General features: G+C 43.8%; 1 protein-coding gene across 1 annotated transcript in view; it reads right to left on the bottom strand.

Annotated features, from left to right (window-relative positions):
• The window catches only part of LOC126281895 (myrosinase 1-like), a 72,993-nt gene extending 68,747 nt beyond the window's left edge, over nt 1-4,246 (bottom strand). The window contains exon 1 of the mRNA XM_049981213.1: nt 4,059-4,246. Within this exon, the coding sequence (XP_049837170.1) occupies nt 4,059-4,194 (136 nt within the window). The 5' untranslated portion in view covers nt 4,195-4,246. The remainder of the gene's footprint in view (nt 1-4,058) is intronic.
• Between the last annotated feature and the right edge of the window lie 18,141 nt (nt 4,247-22,387).

The following is a 22,387-nucleotide window of genomic DNA, read 5'->3' as shown; positions in this document are numbered from 1 at the left end:
ATAATGGTTTACTCGTTATAGCTTCAGAGATCTCATTTGCAGAGACTCTCGTTAGCATAGCCTTCAGCTAAGTCAGTAGCTACGACCTAGCCCGGCGCCACGTACAGTTTATGCATTGACAACTGATCTATACGTGTGAAGCAATCAGAATTGTAAAGAAGTATTCGCAGTTCGGTGTATAACTGCACTTGTAAATATTATTGTACAAAGTCAAGATCGACGTCCACCGCTGAAGCTGAATTAAAGCCAAGTATTTAGTTGTATTCCTACTAACTTTCTAATCACCTAAAATATTCCAGATAAATCCCATCAAGTATAGTTCATTGATCCTCACGTCAGCCTAAATGGTCAACGCGTGCAATTAATGGCCACATCTCGTGACCAGACTAAGAGTGAAATTGCGTGACACAGCCGGGTCACCCTTTTTCCATGAGGCCCGTTGTTCCGCCTCATGCATAACACCATGCAACTGTGGGGAGGGGCAAGTTGGACTTCAGATCTAACTGAATCTTACAATTGCCCGTTCTCCGTGTGGGAGCTGGAATCGACACTGTCTGAGACTCGTGATACTGCACCCGGTCACGGCCAACTCCGGTAGTGCGTGCTTCGACATTTACCTACAGCATCAAAGAAAATCGTCCTCGAATGTTTTAATTTGGCAGGTAAGTTCCCTAACTTGTCGAGAGAGTTATTTTTGACACCTCTCCTCAGACTAGGGAAGGACTGCACGAGTGCCAGTAGTTATGAGAGTATCACTTAACGAACTGTGTCGGAAAGACCCAAAAGTGAATCGTTAACCGCCGTTTGGTCTGGTTGTTGGATACTAGGCAACTCCTTAGCCACCCTTATTGTGGATTCCGGACATTTCGGTCGACAACCTGACGAAACTGGAGGCGGCTGTTCAGAAGGCTTTCCTTTGCCAATATCTTTGACATCAGTAAGGCGTACAATACTACTGGAAGACATAGTATTCTAGAGCAAGTTCATCAGAGGATTTCTTGGCCATCTACCCATCTTGATATGGTCTTTCCAGTCGGAGCAGTTTTTTACATTCCATGTTGGTGGAACGCTGTCGAATCATTTTCAGCAAGAGAATGGTGTCCCACAGGGCAGCGTTTTAAGTGTGACCCGATTTGCCATAGCCATACATAGTACCATGTGTATGGTACAGGGTCCTGTACAATGTTTATTATTTGTAAACGATTTTGCTGTTTCTGTTCCTTCTGCAGTCTTGCAACTGCTAGGCGTCAGTTGCAGCTTACAGCGCAGAGGTAAGAGGAGAGGGCTGTAAAGGCAGGTTTACAGTTTTCTGCAGATAAGTGTGTTCTTGTTCATTTTAATTATTCCCGTCGTATTTTTAATTTACCTGACTTTCATGTGAAAGACACCATTCTACATTTTGAAGATTCAGCGTGGTCGCTGGGCCTCGTTTCCCACTCCGAGCTATTGTGGATTTAGTGCAGTACACCTGCGAGACCTGTAAGCCAGAACACAGAATGCACTGAATATCATAGAGTGCCTTAGCTATTAAACTAGTAAAAGAGGTTTGCTATTTGGGGATCAAAATAGCTGATGATGGTAGAAGTAGAGAGGATATAAAATGTAGACTGGCAATGGCAAGGAAAGCGTTTCTGAAGAAGAGAAATTTGTTAATATCGAGAATAGGTGTAAGTGTCAGGAAGTCGTTTCTGGAAGTATTTGTATGGAGTGTAGCCATGTATGGAAGTGAAATATGGACGGTAAATAGTTTAGACAAGAAGAGAATAGAAGCTTTCGAAATGTGGTGCTACAGAAGAATGGTGAAGATTAGATGGGTAGATCACATAACTTATGAGGAGGTATTGAAAAGAATTGGGGAGGAGTTTGTGGCACAACTTGACAAGAAGAAGGGACCGGTTGGTAGGACATGATATGAGGCATCAGGCGATCACAAATTTAGCATTAGAGGGAAGCGTGGAGGTTAAAATTCAAAGTGGAAACCAAGAGATGAAAACACTAAGCTGATTCAGAAGGATGTAAGCTGCAGTAGGTACTGGGACATGAAGAAGCTTGCACAGGATAGAGTAGCACGGAGAGCTGCATCAAACCAGTCTCAGGACTGAAGACAACAACAACAACAACAACAACAACATCCATCATGAGGAGATTAGGCTGACCACCAGTGTTTACAGGATCAGCCCCATCCATAGTCTCTGTGCAGAGGCTGGGGAACCACCATTCATCATCCTTTGGAGGCTCGCAACGAGCTCCTTCAACGACAAAGTTAACGATGCACGATACCTCGCACTAACATAACCACACCGTGCATGCACTGTCGCAGGTAGCAAGCCGCTACTGCCCTTACTACCCGTCCTACTGACGCAGAGGCTTTTTTTCCCTTGGCGCTTGCCTTGGCACTTTTTTTCATCTGCCCTTACAACCGCTACCCTTCGATCGCTTTCGTCCACTTTCTATCTCCTGATGGACCATGTTAATGAGTAATCTTACCCAGACGCATGGATAACATCACAGCCCCCATCCTGTGACTCCTGATTCAAAAACTAACATGTTATTCGGAGGTGACAGGAGAACTTTTGGTTTAGTCACCATTTTGGTGTGGGAGTGGAGGGGCGCCATCCTTATGCAAAACTGCAATGCATTGTCCAGCAAACGTGCCCCACAAAGGTAATTGCGGTAAGCTGATATTGATACACTTTCGCTTAAAACCTTGGAAGCTTGGGGGATGAGAAGTTTTCTTGTATATAATTGAGGTTGTTCTTGACGCGTAAGTGTCGGCAAGAGCTGCTTGTACTAATTATCTTTTATTTATTCAAATGTTTTTTCAAGCCTGATTAAAGCAATTACAGCACGCCATTTGCTGCTAGATAACAAGAGACAGATCAGTTGTGTAACGTAACACATCATAATAACATTCTCAATTCCAGAAACATATTACAGCATACGTACGCAGAGGATAGGCTCGTACATCCACGCAATCTCTTATTATAAAATTTTTGATGTTTCTGAGCAACAGTCATAAAATAATTTCTAAATGAACACACCGCCATTTGACTATATTGTTGTTTATTTAATTACGGCCCAGCTTTCGGCCTTTCAAATTATTGGGGATGCACAAAATGGGAAAGAGTGGAAAACATAAACTGAACTTTTAAAAATATATAAAAACGGTGAAGAATATATCATGAACTTTGTCATTAAGTATGGAGACAGACCCTATACGTAAAGCACACAGCGTTCAACATAAGTATGTACTGTGTCGTATGTCCAGGAAATCTGAGCATTAGAAACATTTATATAAAATTACATACATTCTGGTTTCGTTACTATAGTTTTATTCACTCATTGTTCAGTCATGTGGAAGAATACGATTTTTGTTTTCTGTTAAAAATTTGTCAGTTTGCAGTTCAGGAAAACTAGTTGACAAATATGTTATAGAAAGGAAAATCAATATTCAAGAATGAAAATTTAACTGATAAAGTGAAAATGCAGTAAGAAAGTTTATGTAATCGTACTGTGTACACAGTTATACATTTTGTTGGATGATTAAAAGTATGCGCCGAACCGGGCCTCGAGAGAGTTTCAAACCAGTGCACACTTCGCTGAAGAGAGAAAATTCATTCTGGAATTATAGGATTTGATTCCAAGACCAATTTTGTCACCTAGGTTCATATTTTTCAAGACTGCTGTCTGACTGTGACTGTACGCCAACTTTGTTCGTTAATGCCATCTGTTACAGGTTTCTAATCGATTGTTACTAATTTGGGAAAGCGCAAGCTTCTGATAACCACAATTTAGAGAAAAATTCAAATTATAAGAAAATAAGACAGATTGGTAGGAAACCATTTTAACTAAGGTACTTGTAGAACAAGTAGTACATTCGAATAACCTGCGATTTCAATTCTGAGATTGCATATTATAATGTAGTTAAAGTAACCACTGTATTTCAGACGAAAAGTTGAGATGACGCAAATCAGTTACCATAGATACGTTGTTCGAAAATGCGCGCAATATACTTTGAACGTCTGCGAACGGAGCAGATGGTTTTAGCATAAACTCACCATCCTCATTCCACGCTCCTTCGATCTGGTAGGACGCCGTGGCGGTTCCCAAAAGGAAACCTTCCGGGAACTGGTTAACAGCTGTTTGTGCCGTAACGACACTGAGCAGGGCTGCCAACAGAATCGGCGTCAACATTGTGTACGGACAACAATTAAACGCGGTAATTGGATTCAGTATATATACGTTCTGTGATACTTCACAATATTACTCAGCATCTTTATGCGGTGGACAAACAAAGTAATAAGTGAAGGTTATCGCTGATTCTAATCAGATAATAGCGATTTCAAGTCGTTCTCGCTTTTGAAAAGACTTTCGGCAAGTGGCGAGGTGCGATTTGTAGATTACCAAGGACGGAAAGAGGGCAAAAACCAGTACAGCGGAGCAGGAAAAGCGCTTATAGACCAGGAAAGTGACCGTGGTTAATGCTGTTACAGATCTAGATGCAAGTGCAGTATAGGGTGTACATCTGAGATTTCTGCAAAGCCTTTGGTGTTGTTGACTACTTAATTTTCCTTGTCAAGATTTGTAAACTAATTTCTTATGAGAATGCCGTAGAAGCATTTCTCTTGAGCCAGACGCCTTTTCTGCGCCGTGTAACTATAATTACATACAAATACAAAGTAATAATGGTGACAGGCACACTCTTTCCTTTTTACCTCAAACAGTGCACATCTTCTGACGTCTTCCAGTCACATTTAAGAGTGAACGAAAAGTCAATTTGAGAACGGCCACAGGAAATGTAGATACGCACTCAAGCGTATTATGAGAATAGATACAGAATAAGAGGATAAACCTCAATTATTTCCAATTCTAAGCAATTTTGTGACGTTGTTCAGGCCCGAAAGTTCGTAAAACCATATTATGTTTGGTTCTAAACAGTTGTAGCATCATCAACTCTGTATACATTACAAAAATGTACTAGTACCAACATTTGTGCTTCCAGTACCTAATTACAGCCTTGTCTCCCACATCTGTCTGATCTGGTGATTAACACAAGAGTGTCACATATAAAGAGATTAAACATTCCGCTCCAGAGACGCACAAGTACTGCCTAATGGCACACAGACAATGGATATAACTGCAACCTAATAGAGTTTGAAGTCCGCAGTTTCGAGACATTTAAAATTTCTTCAAGTGAACTTTGTACTCCGTTTCGTTAATGACTGACAAGTCTTTCATTATGAGTGTAATCTTATCTATGTCTTCTGACGTGACGCTCTTAATGTGCGTTAGATTTCAGTACCTTAACCAGATGAGGTCTTTGTGTCACGTATCTGCCACTTCTCAGAGTTTGTAGACATTTGGCTCTTGCGTAGGAAAACTCGTCACCGAGCAAATCTTAATAAATTTACATACTTACAATAGAGGCCATTAAAATTGCTACACCAAGAAGAAAAGCAGGTGATAACCGGGTATTCATTGGACAAATATACTATACTAGAAGTCACATGTGATTACATTTTCACAGAATTTGGACGCATAGAGATATCAGTACCCAGAGCAACCACCTCTGGCCGTAATAACGGCCTTGATGCGCCTGGGCATTGAGTCAAACAGAGCTTGGATGGCGTGTACAGGTACAGCTGCCCATGCAGCTTCAACACGATACTACAGCTCATCAAGAGTAGTGACTGGCATATTGTGACTAGCCAGTTGCTCGGCCACCATTGGCTAGAAGTTTTCAATTGGTGAGAGATCTGGAGAATGTGCTTTCCAGGGCAGCTTATCCAGAAAGGCCTATAGAGGATCTGCAACATGCGGTCGTGCATTATCCTGCTGAAATGTAGGGTTTCGCAGGGATCGAATGAAGAGTAGAGACACGGGTCGTAACAAATCTGAAATGTAACGGTCACTGTTCAAAGTGCTGTCAATGCGAACAAGAGGTGACCAAGACGTGTAACCAATGGCACCCCATACCATCACGCCGGGTGATACGCCAGTATGGCGATGACGAATGCACGCTTCCAATGTGCGTTCACCGCAATGTCGCCAAACACGGATGCGACCATCATGATGCTGTAAACAGAACCTGCATTCATCCGAAAAAATGACGTTTTGCCATTAGTGCACCCAGGTTCGTCGTTAAGTACACCATCGCAGGCGCTCCTGTCTGTGATACAGCGTTAAGAGTAATCGCAGCCATGGTCCCTGAACTGATAGCCTATGCTGCTGCAAACGTCTTCGAACTCTTCTTGCAGATGTTTGTTGTCTTGCAAAAGTCTCCATCTGTTGACTCAGGGATCGAGACGTGGCTGCACGATCCGTTACAGGCATGCGGATAAGATGCCTGTCATCTCGACTGCTAGTGATACGAGGCTGTTGGGATCCACCACAGCTCTCCGTATTACCCTCCTGAACCCACTGATTCCATATTCTGCTAACAGTCATTGGATCTCAACCAACGCGAGCAACAACGTCGCGATACGATAAACCGGAATCGCGATGGGTTACAATCCGACCTTTATCAAAGTCAGAAACGGGATGGTACGCATTTCGCACGAGGCATCACAGCAACATTTCACCAGGCAACGCCGGTCAACTGCTGTTTGTGTATGAGACATCGGTTGGAAATTTTCCTCATGTCAGCACGTTGTAGGTATCGCCACCGGCGCCAACCTTGTGTGAATGCTCTGAAAAGCTAATCATTTTTATATCACAGCATCTTCTTTCTGCCGGTTATATTTCGCGTCTGTAGCACGTCATCTTCGTAGTGTAACAATTTTAATGCCAGTAGTGTATATCAGTTTTACTGTGCAACGCAGACGAGGAGTAACGTTAGGAAATTTTGGCGAACGTTTCTTTCTCGTAGTGTGATAACTCGCTTGCTTATTAGGTGAAGGTGAAGTCCGGTGCTCTGAAGTGCAGGCTCGCCGCGCCTCTAGGAGTGGCTGGCCGGCGAGTTTGTGGCACCAGCGACCTTCCACATCCAGGACGGATTCCCGGTACTAACATGTTATCACGCTAAGTGGACCTGTGTCGTGCTGGAGGGACTGGAACGAGGAAAAACCCCTCTCCTACCTGAAAATGAACCCTGTACCTCCAGTGTCTGAGTTTACCGATCTACCCAGTAGACCACCACGGTCACTGCGTCTCTTGTTCTACATCTATATCTACACCTACATTTATACTTCGAAATCCACCCAACAGGGTGTAGCGGTGGGCACTTTACGTGCCACTGTCATTACCTCCCTTTCCTGTAAGGTTGGCGGGAAGAACGACTGCCGGAAAACATCCGTGCGGGTTCGAATCTCTCTAATTTTACATTCGTAATCTCCTCGGGAGATATAAGTAGGGGGAAGCAATATATTAGATACCTCATCCAGAAACGCACCCTCTCGAACCTGGACAGCAAGCTACATCGCGATAGAGAGTGCCTCTCTTGCAGAGCCTGCCACTTGAGTTTGCTGAACATCTCCGTAACGCCATCACGCTCACCAAATAACTCTGTGACGAAACGCTCCGCTGTTATTTGGATTTTCTCTACCTCCTCTGTCAACCCGACCTGGTACGGACACCACACTGATGAGCAATACTCAAGTATAGGTCGAACGAGTGTTTTGAAGCCACCTCCTTCGTTGATGGACTACATTTTCTAAGGGCTCTCCCAATGAATCTCAACCTGGCACCCGCCTTACCAACTATTAATTTTATATCATCATTCCACTTCAAATCGTTCCGTACGCATACTCCCAGATATTTTACAGAAGTAACTGCTACCAATGTTTCTTCCGCTATCATATAATGATACAATGAAGGATCCTTCTTTCTATGTATTCGGAATACATTACATTTGTCTATCTTAAGGGTCAGTTGCCACTCCCTGCACCAAGTGACTATCCGCTGCAGATCTTCCTGCATTTCGCTGCAATTTTCTAATGTTGCAACTTCTCTGTATACTACAGCATCATTCGTGAAAATCCACATGGAACTTCCGACACTATCTACTAGGTCATTTATATATATTGTGAAAAGCAGTGGTCCCATAACACTCCCCTGTGGCACGCCAGAGGTTACTTTAACGTCTGTAGACATCTCTCCATTGAGAACAACATGCTGTGTTCTGTTTGCTAATAACTCTTCAATCCAGCACACAGCTGGTCTGATATTCCGTAGGCTCTTACTTTGTTTATCAGGCGACAGTGCGGAACTGTATCGAACGCCTTCCGGAAGTCAAGGAAAATAGCATCTACCTGGGAGCCTGCATCTAATATTTTCTGGGTCTCAACCTGGCACCCGCCTTACCAACAATTAATTATATATGATCATTCCACTTCAAATCGTTCCGTACACATACTCCCAGATATTTTACAGAAGTAACTGCTAACAGTGTTTGCTGCGCTGTCATATAATCATACGCCGGCGTCGTTTTTTCCGGGGAAATGGTTCTACTAAGAAGTGCCAGGACAACAGCTTATAGTCAGCGTTAAGTAGAGTGATGGAGCGTCAGTGTGCGACCGTAAATCCCGGCGACAGCTTACGTAGTGCTCCAGTATGCCTTCCATAAATGCTGATGGAATCGGTGTAATGTGCTTTAACAGATCGTCGTACGTTGTCCTCCATCTCGCCACCATTTCGACTTGAAAAAATCACTATAATTTAGTAGAACCTACCAAAACCTGTTCATGACACCGTTGGCGATTGCTCCATGAAAGTCCTAGCAGCTAAAATCTTCCATCACAGAACTTGCTTTCACTCGCGTAAGAGCACCGGAGACATGAGTGGCTGTAGGATCGGAGCCCTCAATGGGGCTATCATCCTCCCAATGGAAGTGTTGATAGTGGTTCACAAACGCGTTGGTAATTTCTGCTTGACATGCCACCCTTTGCGACCACAGGTGATAAGCCTTGTAACTAAGCACTAAAGTCATCGTTTCCGTTCTTGCACAGTGTGGTGCACCGAGAGACTCTCGTTCTGTATCGCATTCTGGCGACAGGTACACACCATCGCTCCCTGGAGCTGTGGACGAGCTCTTGCCACCATTTGCGCCTTTATCCTTTTCCGGTCGATGTGAGCTTCCTGCGCTGGTGGGCAGCCACGCAGGTAGCGAAGGATAGAATTCGGACATGCGGCGTTTCATTGTTGCCATATCCCTTCCGTAGTTGATTAATGTATGCCGGATCACCAGTCTGGCACATTCGAGCTACCATCAAGCACCGTGGTATACAGTCTGAGTCGCGTTTCACGGGCAATCCACGTCGAAACTAGTGGTTGACGACAGTCTGGATCTTCTGCATGTAAAACTTGGAGCTTCAATGGGTACCGACTTCTTCACTCTTCCATGGAAGGACAACCACAAAGCTGTAGGCGCTGTGATTGGAAATCGACAATAGCCAGCGTTCCACATCTTGTACAAGACTGCCAAGGCTCATAAATATACAAATGCAATCCAATAAGCTCACCGAATGACTTGTCAAGTAGGTGAAACCTTGGGCACCTCCAAGGCGCAAGGCGCAACTCTATGCACCCAAATTGTGTGAAATTGTAATCACATGTCAGTTCTAGTATAATATATTTTTCCAATGAACACCCGTTTATCATCTGCATTTCTTCTTGGTGTAGCAATTTTAATGGCCAGTAGTGTATACTGATGGCGATAAATCACTTCTGACAGTACTTCAATTACTTCAATATCTGTGGAGCCAGTTGGTGTATAAACTTGTACTGATGTGGTGGGTACTGACTTTGTGTCTATCTCGGCTAAGGCAAAGCCTATCTCGGCTAAGGCAACGCTTTCATTATGTTGTTAATACCAGCTTACGCTCATTCTGATTCTTTTATAAACCGATCACCGACCGCGCTAGCTTCTGCTCCGTTACGTCCCAGTTGTTGGCTACGATATGTGGACGACCCATTCGTTCTCTGGCCTCACGGTGAAACGGAATTGGGAAACTTCCTCCAGCACTTAAATAGCCTGCACGAAAATATAAAGTTCACACGTGAGACCGAAAACAAGAGTACCTTGCTATTTTTAGATGTGTATACAGAGCTGCCGAAGGTAAACAGGGACACAAAGTGCACCAGAAACCAACGCACACTAATCGGTACCTGCCCGCGTAGGGCCACCACCACTCAGCTCAAAATTATTCTGTACTGCATAAATTAGTTGCCCGAGAATACCGGATAAGCGACGAAAATAACATCAAAGAAGAATTAAAGGAGCTACAACACACGTTTCGTGCCAACGGCTATGATGACAACGTCATAAGAAAGGTAGCTGAAACCAAAGGGAGCAGAACACAAGAAGAAGGCAACGAAGAGAAGCTTCCACAGGTGCACTTACCATATGTAAAAGGCGCCAGTGAACGGCTAGGCAACATCCTCCGCCGATGAGGTTTCAAACCGATTTTTCGAAGCACTCACAGGATCCATGAAATGATAGGTTCCACCAAGGATGTAGTCAACAATCTTAACATTGCAGGTGTTTCAAACTACGGTGTGAGTGCGGAGCTACCTACTTAGGACAAACGGGGAGATCTGTGAGCTTACGAGTAGCAGAACACGAACGCTACGTACTATTACAACAACATAATAAATCTGCGATAGCGGAACACCACCGTGACTGTGGACAACCAATCAGGTTCCAGGAAGCCCGGGTACTGGCGAAAGAATCGTAGATGCGAGAACGCGAAATACGGGGAAGACCGAAATTATTAAACAGCCTGATAACATCAGCAGAGAAGATGGCTACAAACTCCCGGCGTTCTGGCTGCCGGCCATCCCAGTCCAACGGGCCGCGAGTGGTCGCAGGGCAGGAGCTACACGGGACACGGACGAATCTGCACAAACAGCTGTAGAGCAACTGTCAGTCCACTTCCGCACACACCAGGAGGAAAACTTGCCGACCAGAAGCCGAAGGCTGATTGGCGGACAGCTACCAGTAGTTGACGGCATGGACATCCACGAATAGCCTCTTTCCTTCGATCTTCCCTTACGTCATGACTAACCAATCATATTAGAGGCCCTATTAAAAGTTTTACAACAGTGACGTCAGATATCGATAGTCTGTAATAAATAGAAGCACCCATCCCCATGCAAAGAATTTCCGGCGATAATCCGGAAGGATACCGCCCTTCGATTGTGCCTTTCCGGTTCTAATCGAAGCGATAGGGTTTCAGGTGCCAGCCAGCCAGCCAGCCGGCCTGCCAGCCCTCTAGCAGCAGCGGCAGCAGCGGCCCCGGCCACGTCCGCGGCAGCAGCAACAGCTGCGGCGTTCCTGCCAACCGTCGCCAGCGCCAGCGCCAGCGCCAGCAGCGTTTGACTCTGGTCTTCGTCCGTCTTCGTCCGCATCGCCCGCCAACCCTCACCGCTGTGATCATTCGGCTCAGTCCGACGATCACGGAGGAGGAGGTGTTGGCAGAGCTCGAGGTGCATCCCACGCTGGAGTTGCGGGCAGTCCGCCGCATTTCTAACTCGCCAGCCCCACCCGCCTTATGCGGGTTTTCTCCGAGGACGCCCCCTCCAATGATCGTCTCCTGAAGGAGGGTGCCCTCCTCTTCAACCAGCGCCTTAAGGTCGACCCCTCCCATTCCCCTCCTCAATCCCTGCGCTGCCAGAGGTGTCTGCACTATAAAGCGCACCCAACAGCTGAGTGTCGCGAGGCCCCCACCTGCCGCATTGTAGGCAAGTGCACTTCCTCCGGCTGTGCCCTAACCTTCAATCCTCTCCCTCCTGTAATACCTGCAATCTCCCACATCCCACCTACTCCCACAAGTGTAAAGCCCGACCTCCTCCGACCACTCCTGAACTCACCGTCCCTGTCCGTCCTCTGGACGCCCCCACCCCTCCTGGCAATTCCCTTCGTCCCCCCCTCCCGCTGCTGAGGACATCATCAGGTTCCTCACCATTGTCCTGCAAAACGTCCACCCTTTCCAGCGCCCTCACACCCTCCAACAGGTCTCCCTAGCCGCCCATTCTGTCTTCCACCTCAAAATGTATGCCACCTACTCCCACAACCAGGCCCATTTCACCTTCTCCCATCTTGACACCCTCATCTAAATCCCTGTCACGGCGCGACAGCACTGTATCTTTTTCAACAACATCTACTCCCTTCCCACCAACAAGAACCTCTTCCTGCACACCCTTTCCACCCACCGGGTGGATGCCTTCCTCCTCAATGAAACCTTCCTCCAACACCACCACACCGTTCACACGTCGCCGTACCTCCTTCACCGCTCCGATAATCCCGATTGCATGTCGTGGAGTTGCCATTGGTCACCACCGCCAGATCCCAGTTCGGCTCCAACTCTCCTTCCTGACCCCACCGAACACATGATCATTAGTCTCATCTTCCCTGGCCTTACCGTCACCTGCGCCGCCATTTATGTCCGCCCTAACGCCCCTATTCCCTTCGACTTCCTCTCCCATATTGACCGTACCTTCTCCTCCTATGTGGTCGCCGCCGACCTCAACATCCATAGTCGTTCCGCCGTCCAGTTACGGCAGTGGCATCAGTTCCTCTCCTCCCTTCAAGGCGACCTCATCCCCATCCCCCAGCACACCTGTCCCAAATCCAACTCAACTCCCGATGTTATACTTTCCTCCCCTAACCTCCTTGGCCGCATAACGGTTGATGTCCTGGAGCCTATTGGTAGCGACCATCTCCCTGTCCTCCTCACCATTTCAGATGGTTGTCGCCCGTGCCCTGACCCTCGTAATGACCCTCACCCAAAGTACGTCCATGACTATTCCCGTGCCAACTGGAATGCCTACTGGGATACTCTCTCCACCCAGGTCGATAACCACGCCTTCACCTTCACCTACCGCCTTCGTGAAGCTCCTGTCTCTTTCCTCTCTACCCTGGCAAGGCTCTACAATGTAGTCCTGTCCACTGGTTACTACCCTGATCTGTGGAAAACCTCACATATCCTGATGTTCCTTAAACCTGGTAAACCGCCATCCACCGTCTCCTCTTACCGTCCCATCAGCCTTACCTCGATCTTCAGCAAGGTCCTGGAATCTATCCTCACCCGCCGCATCCACCAGCAAACCTATAAATCCCTCATCCGCCCTATCCTTTGTTACGCCCATCTGGCCTGGATCTCCATCCCCCACACTACCTTTTATAAATCCCTTCAAATCCTTGAACACCATGCTCTACGCCTCGCCTATCGCATCTGTCTCCCCTCCCCCACGCGGATTCTGTACAATCTCATTCCGTTCCCCCACCTCCTCCTTTTCCTTGAGAGGATACGGATCCTGTACACCTCCCACAAACTCGATCCTCCTCACCCGCTTGTCTCGACATCCTCTCCCACCCCTGCCCGCTGCGGCGCCAGTATTCCCACGTCCCACCCGGTCTCCATTTCTCCACTCTCCTTACCCTCTCCTAAGGTGGCTTCCACCAGCTCCTCCTCCCTGATGATGCCCTCCTCCTCCCCTCCTCCCCTCCATCTACCCCACCTACCAACTTTGGTCCTCCCTCCCTCTTCTTGTGTTTGCTCCTTTGGGCACCCTCCCTTCTCTCCCTCTTCCCTCCCTCCTCCATTTCTCCCGACTCCTCCCCCGGGCTTCCCCTCCCCTGTCCCTCTACTCCTCCCCCATCTCCTCAGCCATTGCCATCTTTGTTCTCCCCTCTCCCCCACCTCACCCTTCTTCCTCTCTTGGCAGGTCCCCGGACTTGCACACACTACATGGACATTCGTGCGCTGGAGATCATCGCCATTAGTGTATCCTGTATGTCGTTGTGTTTAGTGTTCAGTGTCCACCGTCACACTCCATCGTTCACCAGTGCCATCGACATATTAAGTGTTTGTGCGTCGTGTCAACAGTTTGTAGTGTGGATTGTCATCGGGTATGAACGGTTTCATTTTTTTTTTTTGTGTTCATGTGTCTGTTTTTTCCCCGCCGTTTTGTTCCTACTCACGTGTCTTCTCTGTTTATCATTACGCTTCTACCTCTACATCTACATCTATACTCCGCAAGCCACCTGACGGTGTGTGGCGGAGGGAACCCTGAGTACCTCTATCGGTTCTCCCTTCTATTCCAGTCTCGTATTGTACGTGGAAAGAAGGATTGTCGGTATGCTTCTGTGTGGGCTCTAATCTCTCTGATTTTATCCTCATGGTTTCTTCGCAAGATATACGTAGGAGGGAGCAATATACTGCTTGACTCTTCGGTGAAGGTATGTTCTCGAAACTTTAACAAAAGCCCGTACCAAGCTACTGAGCGTCTCGCCTGCAGAGTCTTCAACTGGAGTTTAACTATCATCTCCGTAACGCTTTCGCGATTACTAAATGATCCTGTAACGAAGCGCGCTGCTCTCCGTTGGATCTTCTCTCTCTCTTCTATCAACCCTATCTGGTGCGAATCCCACACTGCTGAGCAGTATTCAAGCAGTGGGCGAACAAGCGTACTTCGACTGAAGAGCGGCGTATTGCGCTGCTGCCAGCCTACCTGTTATTATGCGGGTATTAAAATCACAGTAAAGAAAAAAAAACCATGCAAAACCAGTCGTGCCCTGAGGAAGGCCGTTGCAATTCGGCGGAAAGGTCGGTTTTAGTTTATTATTGTTGTTAGTTTTTACCAATGACGCGGCATAATACCCAGAAGAATTTTAATCACTATGACACCGGCCGCGGAAGCCTACGTTCTTATAACATGTTTCCAGTCATCAACAGTCCAATGTATGTGTTGACGGTCAAAGGCGATGCATAAAGCTTTGTGTCGTGAAGTCATCAAGCTTACACGATTGGGCCTTCGCCTCCGAAAACCCAGTCGATAATATTTCCGTAAATGGTCGCAAGCTGACACCAGTTGATGGCCCAGCATTGAAATTTGCAGCAATTTGCAGAAGGGTGGCACTTGTGTCACGTTGAAGGATTCTATTCAGTCATCGTTGGTCTCATTCCATTAGCACCTTTTCGCAGCGGCAGTGATATCGGAGATGTGATGTTTTACGCAACTCCTCATATTTACGGCACATTCGTGAAATGGTCGTAGGGAAAATCCACTTCATCGCTACCTCGGAAATGCTGTGTCCCATCGCTCCGACGACTATAACACCACGCAAAAACTCAGTTAAATCCTGATAATCTGCCATTGTAGCAGCAGTAACCGATCTAACAACTGCGCCAGACACTTGTCGTCTTATATAGGCGCTGCCAACCGTAGCGCCGTATTCGGCCTTTTTACGTATGTATTTGAATACTCATGCCTATACCGGTTTCCTTGACGCTACAGTGTGTATATTCTTTGCTCACGAACTATTTAAAAGACGCTGGTCTTCAGCTTTGACCTACGAGTTGTCTGCGTGTTGTCCTCCCATGGAACCAGTCAGTAGCGAAAACTGGAATGTTTGTTTCTATCTTTTTCTTTGAACTAAGAACTTACCTTTTTTAAACTACGGCGTTGTAACAGCTTTGAATTGTAAGTTGCTGCGGATACCATTCTCCAATTGAACCGACACAGCTCGAAACCTGGGTCGTAATTCTGTGCTTTTAATTTATGTTACGAACTTATCTTTGTACTTCACACTCCTATCAGCGTTTTATTGTGAAAACTGCACTCATGTTAACTTGGTAATATTATAACTACTACTGGCTGTAAGGCACTCATTTTTTATTGTTTTTGTTTTCCATTAAGTACTTAGGTTTGTACGTCAAACTCTTTTTAATGAACTACTGTGGAAATTACAACTACGTTAACATGGCGCTTGTGTAATTACTGTTGGCTGTATTAACCTTGCTGCGCAAAGCAAATAAATAAATAAATAAATCAGTAAATAAAATTTAAAATTTGCATTTGACTAGTCAGTTGTGAACAGTCGTGTTATGTAATGGGCGTACGACAATAGTATGACATTGTTGTCACAAGTCACAATGGAGCAACATTTATAAATTAATTGTGCAAAAAGTTCTCCAGAACGTTTCGAATGAGACAGACGCGTGTGCATAATTTGTCTCGTACACCTCAACTCTGGAACAAACGCAACGACGTATGTACACCTTCCTCGACTTGATTGAAACGCAAAATTTGGACAGTTTTCTTTGGAAAGTACAATCCCCGTGACGAGATTTGGTGGTATCAATACGAACCTACCCAAAACGATATAGTTCAGAAATTCACGGGAAGTTTCAACGCTTTGATGACCTACTCGGCTTCCAAGCCAATATCCCAAAGAATGGCTTTTCTGATAGTTAATATTGTTGTATGAACGTTCTGTGAGCCGTACTCAAGTGAAGGGAGACTATGTGCAACACCCGAGTCATTAAAAGCGCCATTTTAAATTCTACAATTTTTGTTAATCTAGTCACGAACCTTGTTGGATGATGGAGTATACAAAAGCATAGTTCTAGTCAGTTTACTGTTTCGTTATAAGCTTGAGGGACGTATCATATAATACGACAAAATTTCATGTGTAGTATGGGAGAGTGAATGGGTGAAATGAAATACATGCATTGCACAACCGACCTGAACCGACATCCTGGAGGACGGCGGTTCGAACCCACGTCCGGCCGTCCTCATTTAGATTTGCCGTGATTTCCCTAAATTGCTTTAGGCAAACGCCAGGATGTTTCCTTCGAAAGGGCACGGCCGACTACCTTCCCCATCCTCCCCTAATTCTAGCTTGTAGGACGCTTTAGTTACGAACAACAACAGTTGGGTAAATAAAAGTTTATAATAAATGCACTAAGATCATCCGCTGAGCTGTACAGTTGCACATTTAATTGAATCACACATTGTTAAGATCTTTTCAAATTTGTTAGAGAAGTTGCAGCGTTTTATGTTGTTTTCCTCCAGTTTCTGGAACGCTGCTTAATGTGACAAGTACTCTAGGTCCTTTCCATTGTCAAGTTCACAACGATAAAATTATCAGAGATAAATTTAATTGCTACTTCTGTTTCGGTATCGCGATGACCTTGCATCAATGAAAGTCAAGAAGCTACTGAAGTTATTCGTTATGTAAGTAAGATGTTAACACTAAAGACTATTGTTTACAAGTAATCGTTAGGCCTAGATGACAGTGGAGGCCTTGGATATTGCATCACATGGTGTTGTTAAGGGTTTGCAATGCGGTCCACGCTGTCCACATTGCACCCAGAACTTCATCGATGTAAAGAGACATATGCAGAACTTCATTGATATAATGTGGCAGAAGCGTAGGAAAATATCTGTTGTCTGTATCATCCGTGATATTTATTACTTACTGTATTCATCATAATATCCATTTTTGGTGTAGACATCCCTGCCTCTTCCAATTTCACCCGGAAGCGAGCTGACCCTCCCATCTCTTCTTAGAACACAACATTTCTTTTCCCGGTGAGGTATGTATTTGTATATTAATTTAGGTATTCGTTCATCTGATATCCTTTTAGTGTGTTCAGCTGTTCAACTGAGTGTGAATTCCTAAAGGACCAAACTGCTGAGGTCATCTGTCCCTAGACTTTTTTTTTTGGTCATCAGTCTACTGACTGGTTTGATGCGGCCCGCCATGAATTCCTTTCCTGTGCTAACCTCTTCATCTCATAGTAGCAACCTACATCCTCAATTATTTGCTTGACGTATTCCAATCTCTGTTTACCTCTACAGTTTGTGCCCTCTACAGTTCCCTCTAGTACCATGGAAGTCATTCCCTCATGTCTTAGCAGATGTCCTATCATCCTGTCCCTTCTCCTTATCAATGTTTTCCACATATTCCTTTCCTCTCCGATTCTGCATGGAACCTCCTCATTCCTTACCTTATTAGTCTACCGAATTTTCAACATTCGTCTATAGCACCACATCTCAAATGCTTCGATTCTCTTCTGTTCCGGTTTCCCCACAGTCCATGTTTCACTACCATACAATGCTGTACTCCAGACGTACATCCTCAGAAATTTCTTCCTCAAATTAAGGCCGGTATTTGATATTAGTAGACTTCTCTTGGCCAGAAATGCCTTTTTTTCCATAGCGAGTCTGCTTTTGATGTCTTCCTTGCTCCGTCCATCATTGGTTATTTCTGCCTAGGTAGCAGAATTCCTTAACTTCATTGACTTCGTGATCATCAATCCTGAAGTTAAGTTTCTCGCTGTTCTCATTTCTACTGAAACGTCCCCTTAGAAAAATTATACAAGATTGTGCTTAAATTGACACACAATATTTTTTTAGCGCGATGCAATCTGACTTTCAGTAATCCCTACAAGAGAATGGCCCTGATTAACATTAACCTATACGTTTCACAAATCACTTACATCACAAAAATCTTCGTTACTCAAGCTACTGCAATACAGCGAGCGCCACTACTGCCAGCTAAATAAAAGATTCAAACTACTGAAGGCACTAACTACTGATAGGCATAGTTAGCAAATGAAAGATTTTAATACAGAACAAACAATGTATTTACCTTAATAGTCATAATATATATATCAGTTCATGACACCAATTCTTACAAATTTCAAAACTCCGCCATCTCTCTCCCCACGTCCGCCACTGCTGGCGGCTCACCTCCAACTGCACAACGCTACGCGCTGTAACATCCAGCTGCCGCTGCCCAACACTACAATGGCAGACAACAATGCAAACCAGCCACAGACTGCACACAGCACAGCCAGTGATTTTCTTACAGAGCGCTACTTGGCATTACCAATAAAAAAACCTAAACAGCCTACTTACATAGCCCCCATGCTCCCCACAAAAAAATTGTTTTGGACAGTGGCCAATACAAATTTGAAAAATTTTTTCATAATTACTGTAAGAAATGTATCAAATGCACACACTTATTAATACAATGTTGGTCAAAAGCTAAAATGTTCTCACAGTCCCATAAAGACAGTCATGATCATTCATCACAGTAAAATTACACTTTCCTTTTTTTTCAAAGTCTGAGTAGTAAAAGAGAATTCACACGGAAGTTGTGGATTTCTAAGCAGTCTTGAAGATGTAGTGTTGTCCTTCCAATGGGAAGACAGTGCTGACACTTTACATGCAGACAAGTAATGCACCACAACAGAGCAAACCCACAGCAGAGTCAGTTGAAGTTGAAGACTGTTGTTAGGTAGGTCATCACAGAGCAGACCCACTGTAGTCCTAGTAGAGATTATGGTATTGGTGGGCCACCAGAGGTGCAGAGCCACTGCAGTCCTTGTAGAAATAATTGTATTGGTGAGTCATCAAAGGTGTACACCCACTGTAGTCCTTGTAGAGATTGTAGTATTGGTGAGCCACCAGATTTGCAGACCCACTGCAGTCCTTGTAGAAATAATTGTATTGGTGAGTCATCAAAGGTGTAGACCCACTGTAGTCCTTGTAGAGATTATAGTATTGGTGGGCCACCAGAGGTGCAGACCCACTGTAGTCCTTGTAGAGATGGCTAGCAGCCAACTGTTGTGACTGTGCAGGTGCACAATCATCATCGAAGAGTCTTGTGGAAAATATAGCAAGTCCATAAACCACCACTTGTGCACTCACAATTTTTTTTGAAATGTCCTTAGAACCAGCAATGCTCTTACCCAGTCCCTTGCTGAATTATTAACACACGTGCAAACACTATCAGTCCCTGCTTCTCACATATTGTCCATATACTATGGCCAACAGAAACGTGTGCAGTGAAATGTAACTTACAAGTTACTTAATTTGCTGAACAGGTGTCAGTTACAATTGAACTGGTGTCAATTTTATAACATAAGAATACAATAACAAAGGTAAAAAATACATCATTAAAGAACATAATAGTACAGATAATATTTGCAGTAATACAGGCTTTACAAAAGAATCGAAATAACAAATACATCAGTGTTACAAAAATTATGACATAAGTACACACATAAAAGATCAGAATAACTTTTGAAACATCAACTTCACACATGAGCATTAGAACAAAACAGAATAAATAATGTGTAAACATCTTTAGGAAGTAAATAACATGTCATTAATACAAATTATATTTGAGGATAACAGTATTCCTCATCATAGTGAATGTAGCTTAGTATTACAAGAGAAAAAATTCTTTGAAACAGTACACAGAGACAGGAAGAAAATAAATACACAAGGGTACACAAACACATAGTGGGATAACACAAAAGGAAAAGACAGGGTTTGTTTTCAGGGTAACATTTGGTACTGCAGTCCAACCCAAAACTTCATTCCATAGATCGACCCTCTTATCTCAACATTTGCTCCAGCCAAAAAAAATTCCTATCCAAGCATGCTTTCTGTAGTGTTTCTCCACTGTACACTACTTTTTTTTGGCCAAACCATTTTCTTATAACTTCTCAATTCTTTTCTTCCAATTCATCATAGTTAGTTTCTTATGTAGTCTACCCCCTCTTAAGCTAACTTAAACCTACTGAGCTCAGATGCTAAACTAAGGGACGACGCAATGCAGCAGCATTAAACCATTAACACAAACAGCAATGACAAAAAAATGGCAATGGGCAAAGCAAGCTACAGTAAATCTAAATTACCAAGCAATGCAACTTTACAACTGATATGAACCAATGTGCAGCAACAAGAGAAATAAACCAGTAGTAAAACTAGCTTAACAGAGTAATACAATGTGAAATTTAGTAGCACTATGCCTGGCAAACAGCAGCAGCAAATACAATAACTTATATCTAAACATGACAAAGCTCAAGCAGAAAAAATATTACAGTAAAGACAACAATGCAGATAAGGGAAATGTATTTCACATCTTAATGTCTATGTCATTAAAGTGGTGCACCACAAAAAAATTACCAAGTAGTTGAAAAGAAAATTAAGTATGCAGTGACTGTTATTAATCCCTTCTTATTGTTCTTTCCTCTCGAAGTGCTCCTTTTTCGAAGAACGTAGATCATAAAATGATTATTTAATAGATCTGTTGACAGAAAATGTTCACATTAGCAAATGCATTTAATTTTATTTTATAAAACCAATGCTGCAACACAGCTGGAAACCAGATATCAAATGAAATAAGCAACTATGAAAGGCAAAGCATAAAGATATCATTCAATACTCATGTGACATTTCATAAGTTAGTACAAATTCTCTCAACTCTCGTAGAAAGACGCTTGTCTTATCAGGTGTGCAGATGTAAATAAGTATCTTTTCCAAGTAATGAGCGTGTCGTTTTTGCGATGCTTTCTACAAACGAATGTCAATAGCGACGATAATGGCCTCCTTTTTTTCCTTGTGCCTCTGAAAGGCACACACTAATGGCTTGTTTCCAGGTGGCTGTCGCGCAGCTGGGCGCCCATGATGCATTACGTGGAGGTCACTTAACTTTCTTACCGAAAATATTTACGACAGCAGTTTCCGCTACAGTGGCACTCTCATATAAAATATTTCACAGGTCAAGAATTTGCGTTACAAATCTGTAGAAACAAAATCCTATTGATATAACAGCGTCCAAAAAATTTTCGTCCGCATTGTAATACATTCACGCATTTACATACATTTCATAACTCTTAAAGTACGATTCTTGGTTTCCAACAACCTTTTTCACAAACCAGAGTCCCTAACCACTACTCATTATTCCTTGCTTTATTACACATATACATATTTGACGACACTTCTTCAATATTTAATCATAAGAAATACATAGCATAATCAAATTCCTCATATAGCATCAACTTATTGATCATAAACATACCGCAACAGCGTAATACATATCGTCATCATAACATCATAAAACCTCAGCCAAATCTCAAAATAGTTGGAGCTTCCTCCAATAATTTCAAAACCTAAAAAAATTCTCTGCTGATGTCAAAAGTGTCATCTACCTCAAACGTACTTTAAAAATCATGATCCCATACCAAATACATCATTCAAAGCTCTCATAGTATCACAATGGTTCCGAAAAAATATGAACATTTCACAAAGTACAGACAAAATAGAATTACATAAGTGTGAAGTTATCCAACCGTGTAATTACGTAAACATCTGTCACTGATGTAGTGAAATGAATATTTGGCTCTCTCAGTTAAATGATCAAGATAGCTGTGTAATTCTGTGTTAGAGAAATATGGTACCGATGTGCAAAGTTGTATAAGCAAATACGATATTAGCTAGGGCTCCTTGTGCTTGCCATACACATGGTACACAAAGTAAGCGTGTACCTCCCTGAGGATTAATGTAATTATATCCTCAGGCGTTACAGATTACAGCAATGGAATGAAATGTATCACGGAAAACCTTTGTATCATTGTAATTCAAATATCTTTAAAAATAAATGTTTTAAGTACAAAATTAATCACTCAAATACGTGTACTGTAGCGCTGAACTGTGCGTCTTGTCGTAAGATAATCTCTGTGGAAGTGTCTTAGTTATCGTCCTCCGAAAGCTAAATTCTGCAGAAGTCAATGTACTTACCTCATGATAAGCAAAAGTGAGAAGCTTTGCGTATAGATATCGTAGTTACTACGCTTATTGCTGT

The sequence above is a fragment of the Schistocerca gregaria genome, chromosome 7 (assembly GCF_023897955.1).
Source record: "Schistocerca gregaria isolate iqSchGreg1 chromosome 7, iqSchGreg1.2, whole genome shotgun sequence".
Lineage (NCBI taxonomy): Eukaryota > Metazoa > Arthropoda > Insecta > Orthoptera > Acrididae > Schistocerca > Schistocerca gregaria.
The sequence above is the reverse complement of the archived record's forward strand: the minus strand, read 5'-3'. Positions and strand labels throughout refer to the sequence as shown.